This window comes from Bufo gargarizans, chromosome 6 (assembly GCF_014858855.1).
Source record: "Bufo gargarizans isolate SCDJY-AF-19 chromosome 6, ASM1485885v1, whole genome shotgun sequence".
Lineage (NCBI taxonomy): Eukaryota > Metazoa > Chordata > Amphibia > Anura > Bufonidae > Bufo > Bufo gargarizans.
Window position 1 is genome coordinate 146,112,801 of NC_058085.1, and position 26,145 is coordinate 146,138,945.

General features: G+C 45.1%; 1 protein-coding gene across 1 annotated transcript in view; it reads right to left on the reverse strand.

The window, feature by feature from the left end:
• Positions 1-24,172, reverse strand: part of MAP3K3 (mitogen-activated protein kinase kinase kinase 3) — a 34,528-nt gene extending 10,356 nt beyond the window's left edge. The window contains exons 1-10 of the mRNA XM_044298310.1: positions 23,946-24,172; positions 20,812-20,933; positions 20,147-20,187; positions 6,977-7,076; positions 4,684-4,797; positions 3,920-4,037; positions 3,593-3,726; positions 3,389-3,462; positions 417-484; positions 239-331 (exon numbers count right to left, since the gene is read on the reverse strand). Coding sequence (XP_044154245.1) covers positions 239-331; positions 417-484; positions 3,389-3,462; positions 3,593-3,726; positions 3,920-4,037; positions 4,684-4,797; positions 6,977-7,076; positions 20,147-20,187; positions 20,812-20,933; positions 23,946-24,054 — 973 coding nt within the window. The 5' untranslated portion in view covers positions 24,055-24,172. The remainder of the gene's footprint in view (positions 1-238; positions 332-416; positions 485-3,388; positions 3,463-3,592; positions 3,727-3,919; positions 4,038-4,683; positions 4,798-6,976; positions 7,077-20,146; positions 20,188-20,811; positions 20,934-23,945) is intronic.
• Positions 24,173-26,145: the final 1,973 nt, after the last annotated feature.

Sequence of the window (26,145 nt, forward strand, 5' to 3'; positions counted from 1 at the left end):
AGATCCGTCCTGGTTTCCAATATGCAGGAGTCTAGTCCCGCATAACAGAAACCTGGACGGATCCGTTATGCTGCCCATAGACTTGTAATATGACGGAAGTCAAAACGGAAGCCTTTAAAAAGGCATTCCGTTTTGCTTTCCGTCATAATTGAAGTCTATGGGGATCATAATGGATCCGTGTGGTTTCCGTTATGCAGAATGGAAAAAAAAAAATCCTGTTGACAATGACAACACTTACCATCACTATAGTCTTTATGGTGAATAGATACGTGATATCTTCGAGGGTATGTCCCACCTTTCCCTGCTTTGTCACAGAACTGATTCTCCCGATCTGCAATGGAATAGTGAGGAAAAAGAAAACTGTAGACCTCTTCAACAGTAACACTGGAGATGAAATATAAGACGTATCCTAGCACCTGAGAAATCCTGTCTGTTGTCGGGATTACTCTGAGCTCTTGACATTCGGGATTTCCTGAATGAAGGGCTGAAGAGAGACAAAAGGTGGAGACGGCTCAAAAGCAGCAAACACACCAGCAGTTATCAGATCCCGAATACTTCCTGCAGAACTTTCATTTGGGAAACCCTATACCATTTATCATACCCATCACCTGGACTAATCCATTAGCGGAGGGAACCAATGGCTGTCAGGAACCATAAGGCTACATTTACACAAATGTATTTTGTTTCCGTGTCCGTTCCGTCTTTTTTTCGTATTAGATGAGAACCTACTCATTTCAATGGGTCCGCAAAAAATGCGGACAGCACACCGTGGGCTATACGCAACCGTATGTCCGTTCTGTAGCCCCGCAAAAAAAATAGAACATGTCCTATTCTAGTCCGTTTTGCGGACAAGGATAGGCATTGTTACAATGGAATCACAAAAGAAAAAAAAAAACGGATGCCATACATCCATTTTTTTGGGGGCGGATCCGCAATTTGCGTAGCGCAAAACACATACGGTTGTGTAAATATAGCCTTAATGTCAAATATAAAGGACTCAAAGGATCGTAACCATTCAAGAGGTTATCTGGTTTTGAAAATGATGGCATATCCTTAGGACAGGCCATTAAAGGGCATCTGTCAGCAGAATTGTACCTATAAAACTGTCCGACCTGTTACATGTGCGCTTGGCAGCTGAAGACATCGGTGTTGGCCCCATGTTCATATATGCCCGCATTGCTAAGAAAAATGAAGGTTTGACATATGCAAATTAGCCTCTAGGAGCAACGGGGGCGTTGCTGTTACACCTAGAGGCTCTGCCCACTCTGCAACTGCTGTGCTCTCTGCACTTTAATTGGCAATAGGAGAAGTCAGGCGTGATGACGATTACACTGCCTGCCCCTAACAATCAAAGTGAAGAGGGCGCAGTTGCAGAGAGAGCAGAGCCTCTAGTGCTGTTTTCACACCTCAACTTAGGAATATTTCCAGATTATCAAGTCCAGAGATTTTCCAAAGTTGGCCTTTCACACGTGTAGCTATCAGCCCGGGGATTATGTTATTTATTTGAAAGCACCGTTAATTCTATGACGCTGTACATCATGAGGGGGTTACAAATGCATAATATAAAATACAATAAACAAAGAACTATTAACAGACTGGTAGAGCGGAAGAGAGGACTCTGCCCCCAAGAGCTTATAATCTACCAGGGAAGGTGGAAGAACACAGTACGTGGGGGTAAAGGCTGCCCATCTGGCTGTGTGGTGGCAGCATGCTTATTGCAGGCGGTAGGCTTTCCTGTAAAGGTGGGTTTTCAGGTTACTTTTGAATGTTTGGATGTTGGGGGCAGCGTCTGATGTGCTGGGGTAGTGAGTTCCAGAGTACGGGAGATGTACGTGAGAAATCTTGTAGTCGCTTGTGTGAAGAATAGATCAGACAAGTAGGTCCAGTGAGGATCAGAGATTACGTGTAGGGATGTATCGAGAAAGATCAGAGATATAAGGAGGGGACAGGTTCAGGACGGCCTGAGGGAATTCATCGGCCAATATGAAGCCAGTGAAGATATTGGCAGAGGAGAAAAGAGGGGAGAGGTGGATTAAACGGGGTGGGATGAGAGGTGGGAGGACAGTACGAGATGGACGTGTTGTTCTAAGAGTTTTGATGCAAATGGGAATAGAGAGATGGGGCAATAGCTGGATAAAGAGGATGGGTCCAGGGAGGGCTTCTTGAGAATGGATGTGATAGTTGTAGGTTTAAAAGAGGAAGGGAAGACACCAGTGGTTAACGATAGGTTGAAGAGGTGTGTTAGGGAAGGGATAACTATAGTGGTCAGGTTAGGGATGAGGTGGGATGGGATTGGGTCAAGGTCACCAGGGGTGAGGTGTTATTTGGAGATTAAGGTGGAAAGGTTTTCTTTTGTGACAGTGGTAGACTGGGTTAAGTAGGAAGAGCAATGGACAGCTGTGTAGGGAGGGAAGTGGGGGCAGTTTAAAGCTATCACGGATTTTGTCGATGTTATCTTTGAAATATGATGCAAAGCCTTATGTTCCATGTCGGCTGCATTCTCACTACAGAAGAAATGTTCTAGGCGGCTAGACAAGGGTGGAACTTTAGGCATGGCCCACTGTGATTTTGTAGAACATTTACTGCTGTTTTCACACATGCGCTCACTCGGACAAAACCCAGATTTAGTACTAGGGGTCTGACGAGACAAAAGGGGGTCGTTTATTAAGACCGACGTTTTAGACGCCAGTGTTAATAACCCCTATAGCCTGCGGTGGAGGCGCGGGCCTCTACATAATCCAGCCCCAGTCTAAATGTAAGCCAGCTTTCTTAAACAGACCTAGAAAATGCCGAAAGAGACGGGCCTACAAACCTGTCCCCTTTCCCACCACACCCACTTTTTTTAGACCTGACATGAGCAGGTAAAAAGTCGCAGATTGAGTCGAAAATAATGTTTGCGCCAAAATCTGCACCAGAAATACGCTTAATATAGGAGTATTTCTGCATAATAAGTGACCCCCTAAAGTCTGGGTAAAGTCCAGGACAGATATTGCGAATGTTTGCATTGACACATACAACCAATCCAGTTAAACTCCAGAAAATTTCTGGATTCCACTGTGTGAATGGGGCTCTGGTGTAACGGCAACGCCCCTATTGTTCCTAGACGCTCATTTGCATACATTAAAGCTTTATTTTTCTCAGCAATGCGTGGACATATGAACATGGGACCAACACACACACCTTCAGCTGCGAAGCGCACATGGAACAGGTCAGCCAGTTTTATAGGTACAAATCGGCTGACATGCTCTTTAATATTAGATCGGTGGGGTCCACCTTCAGCTGTTTTAAGAGGCTGTGGAGCTCCAGCCATGTGCCCTGCATTATACTATATTATCCCCTTACTATATGTGCACATATCCCTGTATACATATATATATGGCATGTTTACCTGTCCTCGGATTGGTCCAGAGATTGACAACTACCAGATATCGAATTCTCTGTACTGCTCAGTGGGTCCAGCATCTAGATCAGAAAAAATAGATATTGGCTTTGGAAATACTGGATATAAACAAACTTCTATAGATATTCCTACGACTATTAACAATTGGGGAAAATTCCTAGATATGTCCCTCCAAGTCAGGCTCAGACTTACACACTGATCATTGGTTTCCGGGATGAACTCGCCCTCGCTGTTGATGCTGGTATAGGAACCCTGTCGGGCAATCCGCTGCTGCCTCTCGGGGACATAGCCAGGCGGTGGGGAGCTGCGTCCGGCATTCTGTGAACCTGCAAGCAGAGGACTTAAAGATAAGCTTCTATTTAAAAAAAAAAAAGTCCATTATGTTGGGTTGTGAGGTATGTGGCGTAACTGAAATTGACCGGATATGTGAGCAGAATATAGGTTTTCTTGTGATTTGCTTTAGCGGATATCTTGCAAGGACCATGGGGAAGGACAAATAAATCCCTGGTGGTTACTCACTGACAGACAGATGTCGGCTCCGGGTCTCTGCAGAATGATATGCTGTAGTAACATCACCCAAAGACTGGGAGGCCTTAATCCGCACTTGCTTTTGGACCCCAGAGTGGGGTGAGGAGGTCTATGGAAAAGAATTCAGAATGAAAAGGAGCACTTACAATACAGTACTGGTAATATTCATCCAAGCACTGGGGAGGATAGACTGATGCATGGGTATCCGACTAGGTCATATCATTAGACAAAAATGTCCATCAGCTACTTCTCCAGCCGCAGCTAGACCACAAACAGTTTCCAGAGTGGATGGGAATGCTTGCACCAATCTAAGAGTCCATGATTGGACTCATTTGAATGAACGCAGAGTTACAGAAACCAAAAGACAATTCTCTATTGATGGCAGGACCCCACCACTGGTTCCCCCGCTCCTGATGCTAGTTTTGCTGCAGTATACAAGCCATGTAAGGCAGCAGTCTCCAAACGGCAGGCTGGCAGAACACGCTGGGAGTTGTAGTTTTGCAACAGCTGAAGAGACACAGGTTGGAGATTAATGCCATGGAGGCAGATACCTGTACTAAAGAACATTACTTTGCATAGAAGCAGCAAGTGACACTGCCACCCTGTAAAGCAGGAACCTGTACTAACAGTGCAGCGTAAGGTGGAAACCTTGGTGTCACCTTAGATGTGACATATGACCCTTCAACCATTATTTGGTGGAGTGATCCAAGTGAGGCTTGCAAAGAGAACACATTAAATATATAATAAGGTCATACATGGTTCCTATCATGGGAGAGGAGCAGAATCCGCAGACTTTTCATACTTGAACTTCGATCTAAAAGATCAACGGCCTTGTCAAGATCATCCTGACTTCGGAGTGGTATAGACAGCTGCAAACAAGAGGAAGGGATGTCAGACAGGAAGGAGCCAGCAACCTTAAAGGGGTTGTCCCACGAAAAATATTCTACATTTCTGAAACCAGCACCTGGATCTGAATACTTTTGTAGTTGCATGGGATTAAAAATGCAATTCATTCAATAAAAGGCATCTGAATAGCGCCACCTGGTGTTTGTTCTTTGTATTATTTCTTGTCCACCTCACTGAGGTGGTCGCACGGGTTCAATTTAAATCTTCAATTGTCACCAAAAGCTCTGGTTCACTGTGAGGTACAGGACTGGTTCTAACTTTGTTAGAAAGGAGTTGTTATGTACTATAGGATGTTTGAATTTCATTTTTTTTACATTAATCATAGGATAACCCCTTTAAGTCTGAGGCACTACATCTAATAGTGTTTCTATTAGCCAATAATCACAGTCTGGTCAAAGACACTTAAAGGGTTTCTACCACTTGCTTTGCACCCATTTCGTTTTCAGACACTAGCGATCCGCTAGTGTCTGATGTACAATACAAGCTAAGTATTATCTTATTCTGTCCGGCCGTTTTGTTTAAAAAAGCACTTTTATATTTATGCAAATGAGCCTCTAGGTGCTATGTGGGCGTCTTTCCAGCACCTAGAGGCTCCGTCTACCTTCCTAAACTGCCGCCCAGCTCGTCGCTCCAGACCGCCCTTCTCCTAGCGAATTCGATCCTCCCCCTGCTTCTGGCATCTGAAATCTCGCGCCTGCGCCGTCCGTCTCTGCATTCGGCGGCATTCGGCGCAGTGGAAATGTCTGAGCAGGGAGCGCAGTGGTAGAAACCCTTTAAGGTCTTGTTACATGGGCAGATAAGTTGATTGGGGCTCATGCTCGTTTATAGAGGGCCTGTCACCACTCTTCACTTGCCTGTTTTAATATCTTTATACATTCCCCATGTAATTACAATTCTGGATCATCTATTCTTATGTCTGCATGTTGTGCCATTACTTTATTATGTCTACTATAAGTTATGAATGAATTGCTAGCAGTCTGCAGTAAGGGTACAGAGGGAAGGTAACCAGTTGGGGCGTGTCCCTGCACAGACTCTATCCAATCAGTGCTGCCATTATCAGACTGTGCAGGTACACACCCCAACTGGTTACCTCTCCTCTGTACCCTTACTGCAGACTGCTAGCTGTTCATACATAACTTCTAGTAGAAATAATAAAGGAATGGAAAAACATAGAGCCATAAGAATAGATGTTCCAGAATTGTTATTACATGGGGAATGTATGTAGATATTAAAACAGACATGTCAGGAGGGGTGAACGGTCCGCCCCCCATATAATTTGCATAACGCTGGCAGCACATCCCTGTTTACATAGGACAACGTGCTGCCAATAAACAATTACATACATACTGCTTTAATGCTTTGTATGGCTACCCAGCCACTTACTAACCAAACCCTCTTCCTCCAAAATAAAAAATGCCTGAAGAGAGAAATGAGGCATAATGTAAAGCTCTGTCTTTTAGTGGCAGTGAATAGAAACATATCCAGATGTCTGCACTGGTATCATGAATAAAAACCAGCATAGACCAAAATGTTTAAGCAGCTTTCCATACACAATCAGCTTTTGTCTTCTACATCTTAATCTGCACTGGAAAACTTCAAGTCAGTATGACCCTACAGTTCTGCTTAAATAGGACCTGTCACCACTCCTGACATGCCTATTTTAATAGCTTCATGCATTCCCCATCTAATAACAATTCTGGATCATCTATTATTATGGCTCTGTGGTGTGCCATTCCTTCAATATTTCTACTAGATGTTATAAATGAGTTGCTACCAGTCTGCAGTAAGGGTACAGAGGGAAGGTAACTAGTTGGGGGGTGTATCTGCACAGTCTCACTCTATCCAATCAGTGCTGCCATTATCAGACTGTGCAGGTACACCCCCCAACTGGTTACCTCCCCTCTGTACCCTTACTGCAGACTGCTAGCAATTCATTCATAACTTCTAGTAGAAATAATACAGGAATGGCACAACATAGAGACATAAGAATAGATGCTCCAGAATTGTTATTACATAGGGAATGCATGAGGCTATTAAAACAAGCATGTCATGAGGGCTGAAAGGTCCTATTTACTCTGTACCGGATTTCGAGATGGCGGATAAATGGAATGTTACACTACTTGTATTTCAGGCCAACCTTACCTCATTGTTCATGTAATGCAGGTCCATCTGCTGTCCGAAGGCTACCTTCACTTTCTGCTCCACATCCTCAATCTTTACAGGCCGAGGGAACTGCAGGATCCTGTGTGATAGAGACGCATCAGTATATGCACTGACTGGTCAGAATGAATGGACACATTACTAGAAGTTATATGTTCTTATCATTATGTGTTTTCAGGGCCTATTCATTTCTTAATATACATTTATAATGGTCGCAGTTCAGATATTCCCTTTTCAAATACCAAGGCTTGTTGGAAAGCTGGATCTTGACTCAGACAGCCACTTACAATAGGTGGACCTGGCGACAGGACTCTCTCCCTTGGGAGATACCTCTTTGCATATTGTGGAGTGCTCTAAACCAGCTGCATAGAGAACATACAGGCTGCTGCAAACACTAGGGGGAGCCGTAGGAACTTATTAAATTAAGTTTTATTATTGAGATCAATGCCTTAATCCAGGGATCGCAAACTGCGGCACTCCAGCTGTTGCAAAACTACATCTCCCAGCATGCCCGGACAGCCTACAGGTATTAGCCGACAGCAGGGCATTGTGGGAGTTGTAGTTTTGCAACAGCTGGAGGGCCGCAGTTTGAGATGCCTACCTTAATCATTTGTAGCAAGCTTCTGAACTCCCCCTAGCCAGAATTTTAGCAACTACTCCTAAAGGGGTTCCTGCATGAAAATTATTTATCACCTATCCTAGGATAGATGATAAATATCGGGCCTTGAATGGGGGTCCTCTAAGATCCCAAGAATTAGTGTTTTCAGAGTTCCCTCTTTGAAAAGAATGGTAATGTGCATGTTGGTCTACCAGTCCACTCACTTGTATGGGACTGACAGAACACTGGGATATCCTAAAATGATGATCCTTTTGGCAGTGGCGTATTTAACATGGAGGAGGACCATGCGGCTGCACAGGGGGGGATGGATGAAGGGAGTCTGGGCTCTACTCTTTCCTTTGTTTCCAACTTAAATCCGTGGCAATTCAGGCAGCCGCCACTAAGGGGAGATTTTTTTAATTTTATTTTACAGCTTCCGTTAATTTCAGTAGTAACTGTATATACTCCTATGCACTGAGCTCCCTCTAGTGGTGGCTGCAGGAAGAAAGTTTTATTATGTACTATATTAAGGGAAGCAGGAGGCACATCGCTGTGCTGGTGGTGGTGATGGGGGGGGGGGGGGGGGGGATTTACATTGTATTTAGGCCAGCTGTCTGGTATAAACACATTGAGAGGTATGGTGTTCAGAATAAGCGTCAGTTATGAAGCACCTGGTCCACCTTTTTAGACACAGAAGTCAGATGAAGCGGATGTGACGGAGCATTTTTTTTTTTAAATCCCCCCCTTCCCCACTAAATAAAAGGTTGTACATGTATCAGTAATCTCATGGTAATGGGAGGATATGATGCTTCCTTGTTGGGTCCAATAACATCTGTGTACCACTGTGCCTGTGGACTGAAGTGAATGACCAATCACAGTTCCTGACTATAATAAACTTAACAAGTCATTTTGATGTACACTGAATGTTAAATATACATTTTGTGCACATGTTCGCGTGCAGAAAAAAAAAATACATAAAATAAAAATGAGTGTAGCACCACAAACGGCCTGCAGGTGTCACTATAACCAGGGCCATCTTTAATATTGATTGGACCCTGGGCAAAAATTTACTTGGGCCCCCTGGATCCCGCCTTCCCACACCTTAGCAGGCAATCACGCCCTCCACCACAACACACACACAAAAAATCCACACATCTGGTAGAGTCCAGTGAATGACTGTAAATACTTCCAGTTCTGAAGACTCCAGCGGCTCAGGATCAGTGCTCGGGGCTCAGGCTGGAAGTGGGCACCGCTCTGCAGGAAGGAGACCAGAGCTCGGCTCACCCTAGTGTTACAGTGCAACCCAGCACCCCACAGTATGCAGTATAGCACCCTATAGTATACAGCACCACACAGTATGCAGTTTAGCACCCCACACTATACAGTACCCCACAGTATATAGTAGAGCAGTATAGCAGCCCACAGTATACAGCACCTCACGGTATACAACACCTCACTGTATACAGCACCCCAGACTATACACGATACAGCCCCCCACACTATACAGTACAGCAGTACAGCACACCCCCCCACACTATACAGGCCCCCCACAGTATACAGCCCACCACACAGTATACAGCCCACCACAGTATACAGCCCACCCCCCCCCCCCCCCAGTATACAGCACCCCACTATACAGTAGTTTACAGTATATTAACATAACAGCCCCTGTCACCTTTTTCTGATGTAATCTTTACACAAAAAAGCTCCACAGTTAACCTCTGCAACACTCAGTAGGACCTGTGATGACCTCATAGCCATGTGACCAGTAATTGCTAGGTTACTGGTCACATGGTAATGATGTCATTAAGGTCCTAGAGCAAAACTCATTAAAAGGTCCTAGAATTAAGATCATTAACACAGTACGATCATGATGCCTGTGTAGCCGACAGCCTGACACCCGAGGCAGTAGCTAGCAGGGCTCAAGAGGCAGCTGCCTTGGGCCCCCCAGGAGCAACTGGGCCCAGGGCAGCTGCCCCTTTTGCCCCTTGGTAAAGACGGCCCTGACTATAACCACTGCTCATTTAATCTCACTTGGTTGTAATAGAATCACATGAAGATTAAGATTATAATTTCAGAAACCAAAAAGTTGTATCCAGTGACAGCAAATTACTCAATTCAATACCAAATTATATTATATTATATATATATATATATATATATATATATATATATAAATTCTCCTCTGTACTAATGAGGGGCATGCACACAGCTGTCTACAGATGGATATCAGACTTGGCTATTTTTCATTGTCATGTCCCACGGCTTGTTAAAAAGTTTGACTCGTAGGGAGTCACTTTCACAAGATGGCACTCCCGAGATGTTTAATTTCCTGGGAGATGCCTCTTTGCATATAAAAAAAATCTAAATAAAAAAATCTAAGACAATGTTGGATTTTTATAACACCAATTGCCTTATACTTGTCTTAAAGGGAACCTGTCATGTTGAACATGGTGTCGGAGCTGCAAGCAGCAGGATATAGATATAGATATAGATAGATATATATATATATATTCAGCAGGAGGAGCTGAGCAGACATATATAGTTTGATAGGAAAAGATTAAGTAAAGCCTGTAATTCAAGCAGGAGTTCTCCAGGCTTTTACTATTGATGACCTATTCTTAGGAAAGGTCATCAATAGGGATGAGCAAATCGACTTCGGATGAAACATCAGAAGTCTATTCGCATAATACTTTGTTTTCCCTAGTCATCAGTATCAGTTCGGTGGGGGTCCAACACGTGCCATCTCCCGCCTCTCTTCCTGTTCACCGCTTGCCACAGACAGTGCACACTGCTCGCGCCGTCTCCTCATACAGCTGATCGGCAGGGGTGTCAAGTGTCGGACCCCGCTGTTCTGATATTAATGACCTATCCTGAGGATAGGTTATCAGTACTAAAAGGCTGGACAACCCCTTTAAATTCCTGCTGATTCTGGGCTTTGAAATCAGTGATTGATGGCCTTCCTTCTATGATTGTTTATACAGAGATAGCTGTCAATCACTGATAGCTCCACCTCATTGACTTCCAAGTCCAGAATCAGCAGAAATTTAAATGCATGAATTACAGGTTTTTCTGAATCTTTTGCTATAAAACTATATATCATTCTGCTCAGCTCTTCCTGCTCTATAATATGCTGCCTTTAGCTTACGTCGCATTTTCATGGTGACAGGTTTCCTTTAAGGCTATATTACACAGCCCGATGTGGCAGACGATTGTCAGGAGGGAAGTGTTCCTAGAGGAGGAGACCTCTGCTATTACATGCAGCGATCTCCTCCACAGCATGGGGAGGAGTGATCGCTATGCCATTGCTCGTCCCCATGCTTTATAGTGGTTTGCTGACGGCATGTCGTTATTAGACACCACGATCTGCCGCCTGCAAACGATAATCTTTTTACATGTCAAAAGATTTGGATTGCCCGATGAACGAGCGTTTGCTAGTTCATCGGCGTCAGCATTACTCTACAAGATGATGGCTAACGAGCGTTCATACGAATGCTTGTTAGCGATTATCTGACGAAAAATCGTCAGGTGTAATACAGGCTTTAACATCACCCAGTACAAACCTTATTACTCCAGTTTATCATATACCTATACTGCAGCTTGCACTGACATTCTCCTACAATAGGCACCATGTTCTAGGATGCCTGCAAAAACTCATTTGCATACAATGCCAGTGGGACCAGGCAGGAAATTCCAGACAGGAGACACAGATACAATGGTATAGAATTACACTACTGCTGCTGAGATATGATCTATAGAGACCAGTTGCATCCAATAGGTACCATGCAGCCTTAAAGGGAACCTGTCACCTGGATTTTGTGTATAGAGCTGAGGACATGGGTTGCTAGATGGCCGCTAGCACATCCGCAATACCCAGTGCCCATAGCTCTGTGCGCTTTTATGGTGTAAAAAAAAAAACGATTTGATACATATGCAAATTAACCTGAGATGAGTCCTGTCCCTGACTCATCTCACGTACAGGACTCATCTCAGGTTAATTTGCATATGTATCAAATCAGTTTTTTTTACACAATAAAAAGCACACAGAGCTATGGGGACTGGGTATTGCGGATGTGCTAGCGGCCATTTAAGTGGAATGTGTCATCAGAAAATTACCTATTGTTTAAATTATGTTTTTATGTAACATATTTTTACAGAATTTTTTATTCTGTTATTTTTAGTTTATTTTCCAGGTCAATATCTGTATTTAAATAAAATCCTGCAGTTTTTGCAGTGGCCACCAAGTCTTATTATTGGCGCCACTTTTTAATCTGTACAGATCACTGCAGTTACCTGCTTATCTGTACTCAGAGATTATATAATTACAGGCAGGATTATAATGACCGATAAGACAGGATCCACCATTCACAATAGGCGATTGTCACGTCTTATCTATTCTTTCCTTGTACAATGACCTCTGCACAGGTCACAGAGTATGTCGGTCATTTTCCTGAAAAAGATTATGGGGTCGGCCATCTTGCTTGAGTTGTTTTTAACAGCATTTAGTCCGACACCCGGCACCCCCGATCAGCTGGTTGAAGAGAAGGCCAAGCTCCGTGTGAGTGCAGCCTTCTCTTCATTGTTTACCTGCTCGCCGTCGACATTGCAGCAGTGAGCAGGTGTAATTACAAGAAGCCGTCCCATTCACTTACATATGATGGCTCCTTCCTATTCAAGTGTACGCTACAGAGCCGTCCCATAGAAGTGAATGCGCCAGCTTCTTGTAATTACACCATCGACGGCGAGCAGGTAAACAATGAAGGGGAGGCTGCGCTCACACGGAAAGTGGCCTTCTCTTCAACCAGCTGATGGACGGAGGTGTTGGACTCCCGCCGATCTGATTTTGATGACCTATCCTGAGGATGGGTCATCAATATTAAAATCCCAGAAAGCCCCTTTAATGCTTTCTAAATGCTGTTAAGAACAGCTCAGGCAAGATGGCCGACCTCATAATCATGTTTAGGAAATGGAATAAATACATCTGCAAGCAAAAAAATAAAGAGAGATTAGCAAAAAAGGATATGTGCTACTATCTGGTTTTAACAAGCAGAAAAAAAAAAATTGGCAATATGTTTCCTTTAAGGGCCATACATAAAAGGTGTCAGGCGGAATGCAGCCGATCGGTCATCCAAAGGATCGTTAGAACCAGACAGCATATGGTTAATTATTGAGTAGCTTTGGAAGTTCTCAGACCTGAAGATATGTGGTGTTTAGGGGCATAAGGACTACACTAGCTCTCCACAATCTGCCAGGGGGCAGTAGCTGGCATTCTCTTGCACAGTAAAGGGAAAGATCAGAATTAGAGTGTCTCTTCATGCTCTTGCATGCTCTCCCTAAAGATCCAACTACTTATGTGGGAAATACTAATGAGCAGAAGACGGAGCTGCTGAATCTCTAATGATTTTTGGCCTGGCCCAGATGCTCTGAGAGAGGCCTCGTCTGACATTCTCCATTTTTGGCCAGAACGTTGCTGGCAGGACCATAGGACTCTATATGTGAATGCCTTTCAGGGGCTGTCATGTGGACGGCGATGGGGCTTCATTAGGCTGTTAACAGATACGTTTCTCTGGAAAGAGAGGAAACCACAAGGGACATTCCTAGAATATCAAGCACCAAACGGGCACAGACTGCGCCAGTGTTCGCTAATAGTCGGCTGAACCTTCCACCTCTAGTAGGAAGTCTTCTGCTCGCTCCTCATGGCCTGAGCTCAGCCACTGCCTATAAATCCACACCGCTGAGCCCCCGGCCATCTCACATAGCTGTGGTCAGATCTGGCAGCCGTCAGGCTATTTCCAGGCTCCTGTCTGTAAATCAGAGACCCTTAAGACGGGGGAAAATGAGGTTAGGGATCAGAGGGAGCCAGGGCCGGTTCACAATTAGGCCATTGACGGCGCTGCATACATTCCTGGGCTGAACACATATAAAACTAGAATTTACCAAATGACAACACCGCCACTCGCAAGTGTTAATGTGGGAGCGCAATAAAATCAAAGACCCCACATGGCGCAGCAGGTTCCGAGAAGAAACCGCTCTACAATCCCTGACGAACACTCCAGGAAAAACTTATACAATTAAACAGATCTACTCCGCTAAATGCAACAGAATTCAGGGCCAGAAGACTGGCGTACATCCCTGGCGTCAGATTTATGATGCGTTTTAGATACTCTTTGCAGCTTGAAAGACAAAAAGCTTCAAGGAAAGGGGCATAGCTTGAAGGGGTACTCCAGGGATAGTGACATTTTAGCAGTTGCCAGCAGCCTGCCTCACCGAGTTGAGGATTCGTACTTACCTGCTCCCCAAGAGTCCATGTTCCCGCATCCACAATGTTTACATCTGGCACAATCACATGCTCCACCGTAGCCAATGACTGGCCTCAGCAGTGATGTGGCCATGCCACTGCTGAGACCAGTCATTGGTCACATCCTCCTCTCCAGCCATGCCCATGCTGTGCCGGATGTAAAGACTGCAGGGACTGGAACACGGACACGCCGGAGACCAGGTAAGTATAAATCCTCAGCTTATAGAGGCGAGCTGCTCATTATTTCCAGAGAACCCCTTTTAGGTCTCATGCACACAAACGTATTTTCTTTCCGTGGCCGTTCCGTTTTTTTGCGGACCGTATACGGAATCATTCATTTCATTGGGTCTGAAAAAAATTAAAAATAAAACTGAACTTACTCGCATTCCGTTTCCGTATGTCCGTATTTCCATTCTGCGAAAAAATAGAACATGTTCTATTATTGTCCGCATTACGGACAAGGATAGTACTGTTCTATTAGGGGCCAGCTGTTCCGTTCCACAAAATATGGAATGCACACGAACGCCATTAGTGTTTATTGCGGAACGCAAAATACATACGGTCATGTTCATGAGCACTAAAGGCTATGTACACCTTTAGGGGCATTTTTATTACTGCATTCTACTTATCTTGGACTAAAAACATTTCCAATTGGTCTTTATTAAGAATTTTCTAATTTTTAAACACTCATTTAAAAGGGAGTTTGTCAGCTCCGAAACACCCCCCAAACTGTGGTTTATAGTGTAAAGTGGTTTATAATGTAAGTGGTGCGGAGTCCAGTTATGTCATTTTTATCTTCATACTCGCTTGTATTTTGATGCTGTACTCCCACAAAGCAGCAGTAGAATGCACTGAGAGGACTCCTGAACTCAAGGAAAAGTCCTCTCAATGCATTGTACTGCTGGTTTGTAGGAGCACTACTTATACTATACACCACTTACTCTAGTTTGGTGGAGGGTGCTTTGGAGCTGACAGAGCTAAGGCTAGTTTCGCGTTTGGTGTGGATCCGTCATGGATCTGTACAGACGGATCGGTTCAGATAATACAACCGTCTGCATCTGTTTAGAACGGATCCGTTTGTATTATCTTTAACATAGCCAAGACGGATCCGTCTTGAACACCATTGAAAGTCAATAGAGGACGGATCAGTTTTCTATTGTGCCAGATTGTCATAGAAAACTGATCCCTCCCCATTGACTTACATTGTGTGTCAGAACGGATCCGTTTGGCTCAGTTTCATCAGACGGCGTTTTGGTGTCCGCCTCCAAAGCGGAATGGAAACTGAGGCAAACTGATGCATTCTGAGCGGATCCTTTTCCATTCAGAATGCATTAGGCCAAAACTGATGCGTTTTGGACCGCTTGTGAGAGCCCTGAATGGATCTAAGAAACGGAAAGCCAAAATGCCAGTGTGAAAGTAGCCTAAGGCTAAACTCTTATCAGCGTTAGGTCTCATGCACATGGATACAAACCGTGTGCATGGCGCATTTTTTCCATTCCTATAGAAAAGAATAGATCTGTTTCCGAACGCAAAAAATGCAGATCAGACATGGACCAAAACTACAGTCGTGTGCAAGAGGCCTTATAGGAATTTATGAGGGTTTACAAGCTGCTGGAAAAGCACACAAGGTCTACAGATTGAGCCAACAGAGCAGCTCTCTGATGGATCTCCGAGAAAATCAGGAAGAACAATCTGCAGAGCAGTAGAGTGGGAGGAGGAGAGCCAGGGAGAAGCTGAGCTTTTTCTGCCTGGCTGTGACGCTCTCCGCTGTGATTGGACAGATCACAGCCAGGGAGAAGGAGACGTCCATTGAGAAACCCTGGCGTCTCCTCCTCCCTGTACCGATGCTATTCATTTCCATACCAGGAGGGAAAAATAATAGGGCTTCATACATACGACCGTGCTGTGTTTTGCGGTCCGCAAAACACGGATACCAGCCACATGTGTTCTGCATTTTGCGGAACTAAATAATGGATGCGGACAGCACACTGAAGTGAATGGGTCCGCATAAGAGCTGCAAAAAAAAAAAAGCGAAATCAGATGCGGCCCAAAACAATGGCCGTGTGCGTGAGCCCTCAGGGAAAGTGCTTACTGGTTACTGCAGGGCCCCTATAACTGGGTGCAGGAGGCGGTAAGAACCAGTGAGCACAGTCCTCTGCAGTGAAGGAAAGCGCTCATTTGTGAATAGGAGGCAGGAAGGAAATGTCGCCACTTGGGTTTCCCAGGAAAGATGACTTTTAACAAGTTCCTGCAGTATGGTCCCTGAAACTGAAGATTCATACTTTCCTGCTCCATACTGACCTCGCTGTCTCCATCTGCCGGTCCCGGAGCGCCTCTCCAGTTTCAGCGGCGAAACGCTGCTTGTGGCCTCATCACCACTGAAGCCAGTCATTGGCTGGAGAGATACAAGTGACTATGCCCATAGCCAACCGGATGTAAACAGCGCCGGAACCAGAAGATGGAGACAGTGGGAGCGGCAGGGAGCAGGAGAGTATGAATCTTCTGTTTCAGGCCCACGCTGCAGGAAGGTGTTAAAAATCTTTTTTTTACCAGGAAATCTCTAAGTCCCTGTTACACGGCACGATATTCAGGACAATTACTGGGAACAAGTCTTCATAGATACGCTCGTTCCTGATATCTGGCCGGTATGATCGTGCCGCTGATAATCACTCGTTTGTCGGCTGATTTGCATATTTTATCAGGATGAAAGATGTACGATTATCGTCAGCACATCTCACCGTGTAATCAGGAATGTGCTACCGATAATCAAGAGAACTGAATGACAAAGCAATGACAAGCGCTGATTAACTTTTTTTTTTTTTGTTTTGTTTTGCCGCACCTTGAAATAGAGTGATGTGACAATACAGCCCCCAGACCAAAAAAGGTCTAATGCCAACCATGAGGTAGCATAAAGCTGGACAAAAGTCGGTAAAGATGCACTAAACTTATTCTAGAGCATGGACCACTGTGATACATTTGGTGCACCTAGTCTAGGCCTAAAAAAAATAAAAAGTCTAAATGTAACATAGTAATACTAAATCTGCCCCATTGTGTTTTGTCTAGTATGGGGCCTGGGGGGTAGGAGTATGACAGAAGCTCAACTAGCAAAAAACTTAAAGGGGTTGTCCGGGTTCAGAGCTGAACCTGCACATAACCTCATCTTCGCTCATTTACCATGTATGAGTGGAGCATCAGAGCAGGACAAGGGATTTTTCTTCATCACTGGTGACATCCCAGGCTTTCCGCACTATGCTAGGCAACGACTTCTGCATAGCAGTGACCCCAGTGACGTAATCGGCACAAATGAGCTGTTTTATAGCGCTGCCCTAGGCTGTTTTAGGGCAGCGCTGTTAACGTCACCAAGATCACTGCTATGCATATGTCTCCGCTCTTGCCCTTGGGGGGGGGGGGGGGGGGGACATCGGAGCAAGAAATGCTCCAATGCTTCACATTACTAAATGAGTGAAGAATGGGTTATGTCTGGGTTAAGGGCTGAACCCCTTTAAAATCCTTTCGTCATGCTCTGCCCTCTCAGGCCCTGCAGTAGTCACAGTACAGTGTATCTTAGTGACGTTACACAAATATACTGGTGAACAGCGCAACTGCCTGATATTTTTTTATTATTTATCCCCTCACAACTTTCCCCTTAACTTTTTTCACCTTTTATTTATTAACTATTAGCTTTCTTCGGGGGCTAGAACCTGGAGTCTTTTGACCCCTTGTCCCATTCACCCTAATATTCTATTATTATACAGCCAGCACCCACCATGTATAGAGTGGGCTCACCGCAGCAACCCGCTCCATACAAATGTGGGCACATAATGCGTTAAGAGGTCAAAGGGTTGGCTGATTTTGGAAGAACACAACTTAAAGGGAACCTGTCACCAGGATTTTGGGTATAGAGCTGAGGACATGGGTTGCTAGATGGCCGCTAGCACATCTGCAATACCCAGTCCCCATAGCTCTGTGTGCTTTTATTTTGTAATAAAACGATTTGATAAATATGCAAATTAACCTGAGATGAGTCCAGCGTGAAGGGGCCCAGCACCGCCCCGCATCCTCAGAATCTTCTCCTTGCTCCCCGACGTCACAAAGCCAGAGAGCGCCGTAATTTTGCGATGCACAAGCTAGCAGTGTCGTAAGTGTTCCTTCCCTGTGCTGGCATCAGCCTCAGGGAACGAACTGCACTTGCGCATCGCGAGATTACGGCGCTCTAGCTTTCGGACGTCGGGGAGCAAGGAGAAGATTCTGAGGATGCAGGGCGGTGCTGGGCTCCTTCACGCCGGACTCATCTCAGGTTAATTTGCATATCTATCAAATCGTTTTTTTACACAATAAAAGCACACAGGGCTATGGGGACTGGGTATTGCGGATGTGCTAGCGGCCATCTAGCAACCCATGTCCTCACCTCTATACACAAAATCCCGGTGACAGGTTCCCTTTAATTATCGTATAGTGAAAATGCACTTTTGGATCCAATTTCTCACCATTTTTATGATCTAGGCTTGTGTGTGTAAACAGAAAAATTAAATGAAGACTGAAAACCTGCCCTGATTATTTATGCCAAATGAAAAGTTTTTAGCCTCAGGATAGGTCATCAGTATCTGCTCAGTGAGGGTCCAACATCAGGGACCCCCAGTTATCAGCTGTTTGAGAAGGCACTGGCGCTCGCAGCAGTCTACATTGTATAGCGGCTGTGCTTGGTATCACAGCTCAGCTCCATTATCATCATTAAAAGGAGTTATCCCACAAAAAGTAGCACTATGCAACGAATAGGGCATTTCAAATTAAGTATTACTGCAATATACATGCAATAAAATACTGTAAAGTTTTTTATGTACATTGGGGAGATTTCTCAAAGCCGCTGCAAAGGAAAACTGGCATAGGCTTGTTTCACATTTGCGGTACGCAGATCTATGAATACCGGGTGCCACCGTGCATGCACTGCCAAGATACCGTCTGGCTCCATTCACTAAAATGGGGACCATCGGAGATCTATCCGCAACCCAGCATAAAATGCAAGAAGCGGCCGGACAAATAGCACTCCAAGCAGCGTTTTTTCCGTAAACAGGCCTTAATTGCCCACAGCAACCAATCAGATTCCACCTTTCAATTTATAAAAGGATCTGACTGGTTGCTATGGGCAGCTATGATAAATCTCCCCCATTACATTTTCCTCTCTGCTAGCGCCCCCTGCTGTTTACCTTTCTGGTCCACTTTCTTTTGCGTTCAGCAGTGGACCAACAAGCTCAGTAGCTTCCCTGTTCTTCTCCCCTCAGTGCTGGTGTAGTGATCTCACAGAAAAGCAGATGAAGAGGTCCAGACAGCTTTCATTCATTCCAAATTCTAAATTTCATAGAAATACGTAGCTGTATCTTTCTCCAGACAGTGGAGAAGGCAGTTCTGGGGGCATTACGTACCACATGTATCTCTGGGGCTGCATGTGAGGGGCTGTTTTCTATGCAGGGGAGGAAGGAGTTAACAATGCATCCTAGGAGATGCAGGTGATGGATGAGATACTGAAAGGAAAGCCCGTCCTCCAGGTATGCGAGTAAAAACTCTTAGGGCTGTTTCACACGAGCGGATGCCGTGCGTGACATCCGCTGCGTGAATGACAGCCAAGACCCGATGCGGACTGCAGAGGCACGGAGCAGTAACATGACTGATAATGCTCCGTGCCTCTCTGTGATCTCTTTACTACGAAATCACAGTGAGATAAAGTTGTCACCATGATTTCATAGTAAAGAGATCACAGAGGGGCACGGAGCATTATCAATCATGTTACTGCTCTGTGCTTCTGCTGTCCGCATTGGGTCTTGGCTGTCATTCACGCAGCGGATGTCACGCACGGCATCCGCTCGTGTGAAACAGCCCTTAAAGTCAGAGACGGAAAAATCTCCTGAATAAGTTCTGCAGCTCAATACAACATATCAGTGTATATCAGTCTGGCACGCAGGACAGAGATTGTATCAAGTCATCAGCTAAAACCCATAATTTCTCACTCATACGTAATTTTGGAAAACTGCTATAAAAAAAAAAAAAAAAAAAAAAAAAAAAAAAAAACACAGCATGATCATGACCTGCAATTGAACATCTTAGGGTAAGGCTATATCTGGCGGAATATTTCCACCATTGATATCTCATGCAGATTTTACTGCTGGCTCACTGCCTATTTTACCCCTATACCCTAAACAGCAAAACTGAAAATCTGCGGCATTTCTGTAATAATAATAATAAATAGAAGAATTTTACTCACCGCCTCTCGCCATTGTATTCAAACTTTATCCTCACATCATTCTATAATGAAAACACATACAATTACTAAAAAGTACAACACATCTCTGCATTTTATGCTTGTGTGGAAATAAATTAGAAGAGTCGTCCCAAATGGAAGCCATCACAACCTCCTGTCCGCCACCCCAACATGGGTCTAGCTGCAGAGACCCCCAGTAATCAGCCGCTCACCAAAGGAAGCTGCAGATGACCACACTGCAGCGGCCACTACAGGAGCAATGTAGTATTACACAGTGGCCGCTCTAAACTCTGGCAATAAAGAGGGGTCTTGAGTGGGTGTATTAGCCCAAATGACTGTACAGGATTAGAAAATCCATGGCTGTTTTTTTTTTTTTTTTTAATACAACAATTCCCCATCTGTGCTCTGGTTGTGTGCGGGATTGCAGCTCGGCCTTATCTTCCAAATGAAGCTGAACAGCAATACTAGGTACAGTATACACCCCTTTGCTGAACAAGTTCTCCTATGGCCATTGTATTAGGTGAAATTGCTTTCAAAGTCTATGGGCAGCTAGGGCAATCCACATGTGATGCTCTATTAACCAGTTATTGATCATTTGCTGTCACTTATCCTACAACCCCTTTAACTATCATACCATTCAGCCATCAGTACTGACTGAGGAAACTGACCTGTTTATTGGGGAGGCTGCTTGTCTTCGTTTTCACCCCCTCGATTCCGGTAGTTCGATGTCGCCTTCCCATCTGAAGGGCGACCAGGTCCTTCATAATGGACTTGAGAGCTTCCTGCTCATCTGTATGGAGGAAAAAAAATCCCATGAAGTATGGTCACATGACACGTAACAAACCAAGAATGATCACTTACCTACAACTAGTATTAACCACAATTTTTAAAATCTCCCATAGGAAAGATATTGGATTTTGCACGTAAGCCACAGAGTGTCCTGTTCAGCATGCTTTTGTGGTTTGTGATTTTGGACCAGTGCAGAGAAGTTTATGAACCTGCTTAAGGACATGGTCAATTTTATTTTCATCTCTGCATTTCAAAAACTAATAATTTTTTATTTTGCCCTTGACATTGCTATAGGATGGCTTCTTTTTTTGTGGGGCAAGTAGTATTTTTTTTAAATGTAACCATTTTGGGGTACAATACAATGTGTACATTTAATTGTTTGGGGGGGGGATAGCAGGAAGGAAAACTAAACAGCAATTCTGCCATTTTGGAAGGGGGGGGGGGTGTCTTGTTTTTATGGCATTCACCATGCTTTATTAGTGACATGATCAGCACTTTTGCTTTGGTGTTGCTCTATTCAAATACCTATTACAGCTTTACTTTTACATTACCTGTGTTGTATGACGGCTTCATTTTTGCAGGACAAGATTTTATTTTCATTGGTGCTATATTATTTTTTTTTTTTTTTTTAGGTACATTAAGTTTTTGATGATTTTTGTTATGCATTTTTCAGGAAGTGTAATAACAAAAACTTTGCTATTGTTTTTTTTTTATTTCATGAAATCCAAAAACAGAGGTTTTTTTTAATAGCTTTCAAAGCACTTTTTACTTTTGTAATGATGTCATATTTCTGTACTGCAGTGTATTACATCTGACAAGAGGTCTTCTTATGATAAGCAGCCATACATGGCCGGCCCCTATTGTTAGTGGCTACAATGGTAACCGTCAACACCCCGATCACATCTGGGGTCCATGGGGTGAAAGAGGGAGGCCCATCTGTAACCACATTCATGTCGGGGTCAGTACAGACAGTGGCATCTAAAGGGTTAGAATCAGAGAAGGGTGTCAGCTGTGTAAATCACCCGGCAAACACGAGTGTCAGCTCCGGAGCCCAAACCGTCACTGCGCTGTTAGGCTTCATGCACACATGTCTGTATTTCAGTCCACAAACTACGGATAACTTCCATGTATACTCTGCATCTTTCTCACTCCCGTCGATAGAAATGACTGGACCAGAATAGGTCATCTGCTGCAATTTTCTGAATGGCCACATGGATCCACATGAAACGAACAGGTCAGTGTGTTAACCACATAAAATGCGGATAGCGCACAGATGAAAAATACTATCATGTGCATGAGGTCTTACGCATGAGCCACGCAGAGTGGATTTTCCCACGATTCCGGAGAGGAAATTCTGTAGCACATTTGTTTTAGATTTTGCTTCGGGTTTCATCATCTGCATTGGAAAAAGCTATGTTGGAGATAAAAATCCGTAGCTGAAATTGACATGATGTGGATTTAAAATCGGAGGGTTGGAAAGGCTAGACAGCCACAGACTGGAGACATCTAAAATCAGAAAAGCTAGTATCGATACCTGTCGCTATAAAAAGGAAAAGGTGAAAGAAATGGTACATCAACCAAGCCAACGTGGTGTTTTTCTATACAAGCAGCTAAAGACTGGAGAATGTCATACATCAAGGAAAGGAGGCGACAAGGGCAGGAGAAGATACAAAGCCAAGGTGCCGTCATCTACAACGTATCAGAGCCATGACCGGTGCCGTCATCTACAACGTATCAGAGCCATGACCGGTGCCGTCATCTACAACGTATCAGAGCCATGACCGGTGCCGTCATCTACAACGTATCAGAGCCATGACCGGTGCCGTCATCTACAACGTATCAGAGCCATGACCGGTGCCGTCATCTACAACGTATCAGAGCCATGACCGGTGCAGTCATCTACAACGTATCAGAGCCATGACCGGTGCAGTCATCTACAACGTATCAGAGCCATGACCGGTGCAGTCATCTACAACGTATCAGAGCCATGACCGGTGCAGTCATCTACAACGTATCAGAGCCATGACCGGTGCCGTCATCTACAACGTATCAGAGCCATGACCGGCGCCGTCATCTACAACGTATCAGAGCCATGACCGGCGCCGTCATCTACAACGTATCAGAGCCATGACCGGCGCCGTCATCTACAACGTATCAGAGCCATGACCGGTGCCGTCATCTACAACGTATCAGAGCCATGACCGGTGCCGTCATCTACAACGTATCAGAGAAATAACCTGTGCCGTCATCTACAACGTATCAGAGCCATGACCGGTGCAGTCATCTACAACGTATCAGAGACATAACCGGTGCCGTCATCTACAACGTATCAGAGACATAACCGGTGCAGTCATCTACAACATATCAGAGACATAATCGGTGCAGTCATCTACAACGTATCAGAGACATAACCGGTGCAGTCATCTACAACGTATCAGAGACATAACCGGTGCAGTCATCAGTCATCACAGGTTTGGGGAAGTGCAACCTTCCGGGGGTCACATATTGTGGCAGCACAATTTTTTTTCAGGGGAAATGCAGCCTTCTGCATGGCACAGGTCAGTGTGGAGCAATGTTCTGCAGGGCACAGGTCAGTGTGGAGCAATGTTCTGCAGGGCACAGGTCAGTGTGGAGCAATGTTCTGCAGGGCACAGGTCAGTGTGGAGCAATGTTCTGCAGGGCACAGGTCAGTGTGGAGCAATGTTCTGCAGGGCACAGGTCAGTGTGGAGCAATGTTCTGCAGGGCACAGGTCAGTGTGGAGCAATGTTCTGCAGGGCACAGGTCAGGGTAGTGCAATGTTCTGCAGGGCACAGGTCAGGGTAGTGCAATGTTCTGCAGGGCACAGGTCAGGGTAGTGCAATGCTCTGCAGGGCACAGGTCAGGGTAGTGCAATGCTCTGCAGGGCACAGGTCAGGGTAGTGCAATGCTCTGCAGGGCACAGGTCAGGGTAGTGCACGCAGATGGCCATGTTACAGCACTGCACAGAGGTGGGCACATAACTGGCGCACTCACCCATGGCGGCACAGGGGGAGACGTCCCGGGCTTTGTCCGCGTCCCGGCGCCTCAGGCCTTCAGTAAGGGGTCCCAGGTCTTCAAGAAACGCTCTACGCACCGATACCATCAAAGGCCCAAACTCCCCCAACTTTTCTTCGGGTGTCCTGTCATACCCGCGGGCGTCTCCGGGTCACCTCATATCCGGGTGTTCTGTCTTCGAGCTCCAAGGCCTCACGCAGGCGCAAAGCGACACTTCCTACAGGACCGAAGAGCTGCCAATCATCCCAGTGCGGGACGAACAGCAGCCAATAGAAAAGCATATCTTGACGTGGACCGCAAATGGAACGCGGCGCCGTCATGGGGCGGGGTTTCGTCTGACAGCTCTCACTGACACTGGGCGGTTGATGTATTACCATAACGACGGCAAAGCAAGCTGCGGGCTGATCTTGTCAGGACCTCCATGGAGGCCGTCTCCCAGCCTTGCCAGACCCCTGCACACTATAAAGCCGCCTCCACAAGCACATGCAGTGCTTCAAGCCTCCAACAACAATTCACACCCCACATTGGCAACCACTGACCTACACCATAGTTATACCGGTCACTAGTCCATTCACAGAATAGAGAATACCTGCAGAATAGTGATGGGGGAACTGGAATTCCGGTAGCCCTGCAGGCGGTGGTGTGAGGGCGGTGCCCCAATGTCTATATGGTCCATATACTGTCAGGCTAGGGCTACAAGAACACAATGTGATGCTACTAAATCCCATTTACAGTTGGCAGAAATTCAAACCTCTTGGATTTAAGCACCAGTACACACTACCATGAGGCACAACTGGCACTGCTACATTTGCGACATTAAAGGGATTGTCTCATTTATCATGTAGAGAAAGTTAATACAAGGCACCTACTAAGGCTTCTCTGGTGGCCGAGACCACAGGAGCTCACGCAGGGTGGTGCTTTTTCCTATAGTGTGGAAGCACAGCCACCATTGCTGGATTGCAGGGTGGTCATAAACTAGCAGTGTATAATGTGATAGAAAAATGAATCCTGCCAGCAAAGGAGGCAATATTGATAATCACAGTACATTAGTAAGTGCCTTGTATTAACTTTCTCTAAATGCCATTTGCTGAAGGGAGACAACCCCTTTAATTCTGCAGAGCCATAAGTCACTGAGTAGCCCTAGCCTAGAGATGTAATGCAAAACTGTCAGTATTAAAGGGGTTATCTGGGATTTTGATATCGATGTCCTATCCCCAGGATAGGTCATCAATATCCGATTGGTAAGGGTCCAACTCCCGACATCCCTGCCGACCAGCCGTTCAAAGAGGCTGCAGCTCTCCTATACCACGGATGTCACTGTACACAGTCACCTGGCCTAGGTGCAGCTCAGTCCTATTCACGTGACTGGGGCTGAGCTGCAATACCAAGCACAGCCACTATACAATAGACAGCACTGTGCTTGGTAAGCTGATTGGCGGGGGTGCCGGGTGTCAGACCCCGCCAATCTGATATTGATGACCTATCCTGGGGGTAGGCCATCAATATCAAAATCCCAGATAATAGCTTTAATGTACAACTGATGCCACCCTCCCCTCCCACTATAACAGCTCCAGGTCTTGTACGAGGCCTTATGACTACATTCAAAAAAGTATACTAACTGGATGCATGGCATTTTTAATTTATTGTTACATTTTTTATATTGTCAGAAAATGCAGTATTTCAAAGGTTAAAAATGTTTTATAAACCTAATAATGAGCTTTAAAGGGACACCGACAGGCCCAATAAGCATATATATGCTTGCACAGGTCTTCTAATGTGTAATAAAAACATATAAGTATACCCCCTGTCCACCTTATAAATACAGTAAACTGATGTTTTATAACCTGATGTAATAGCTCTTCTTTCTGCCCAAGGGGCGGCGTTTCAGCTTCACTTGTGCCCAGCCAGCCGCGCCCCAACCGCCGTTTTGAAGCGCCTTCTGCTGTCCCCGACGTACCGAGATCCCACGCATGCCCAGTAGAAAGCTATGGGATCTCGGAACGTCGGGGACAGCAGAAGCCGCCCAGCGAAGTGAATATTGATGAGCTGGGCGGCGCTTCAAAACGGCGGTGCATGCATATATATACAGCTAACTATGCTTATTGGGCCTGTCAGTGTCCCTTTAAAGTTTTATTTTTTCCGGGAGTAAAGTATTGATGACTTATCCTCAAGATAGGTC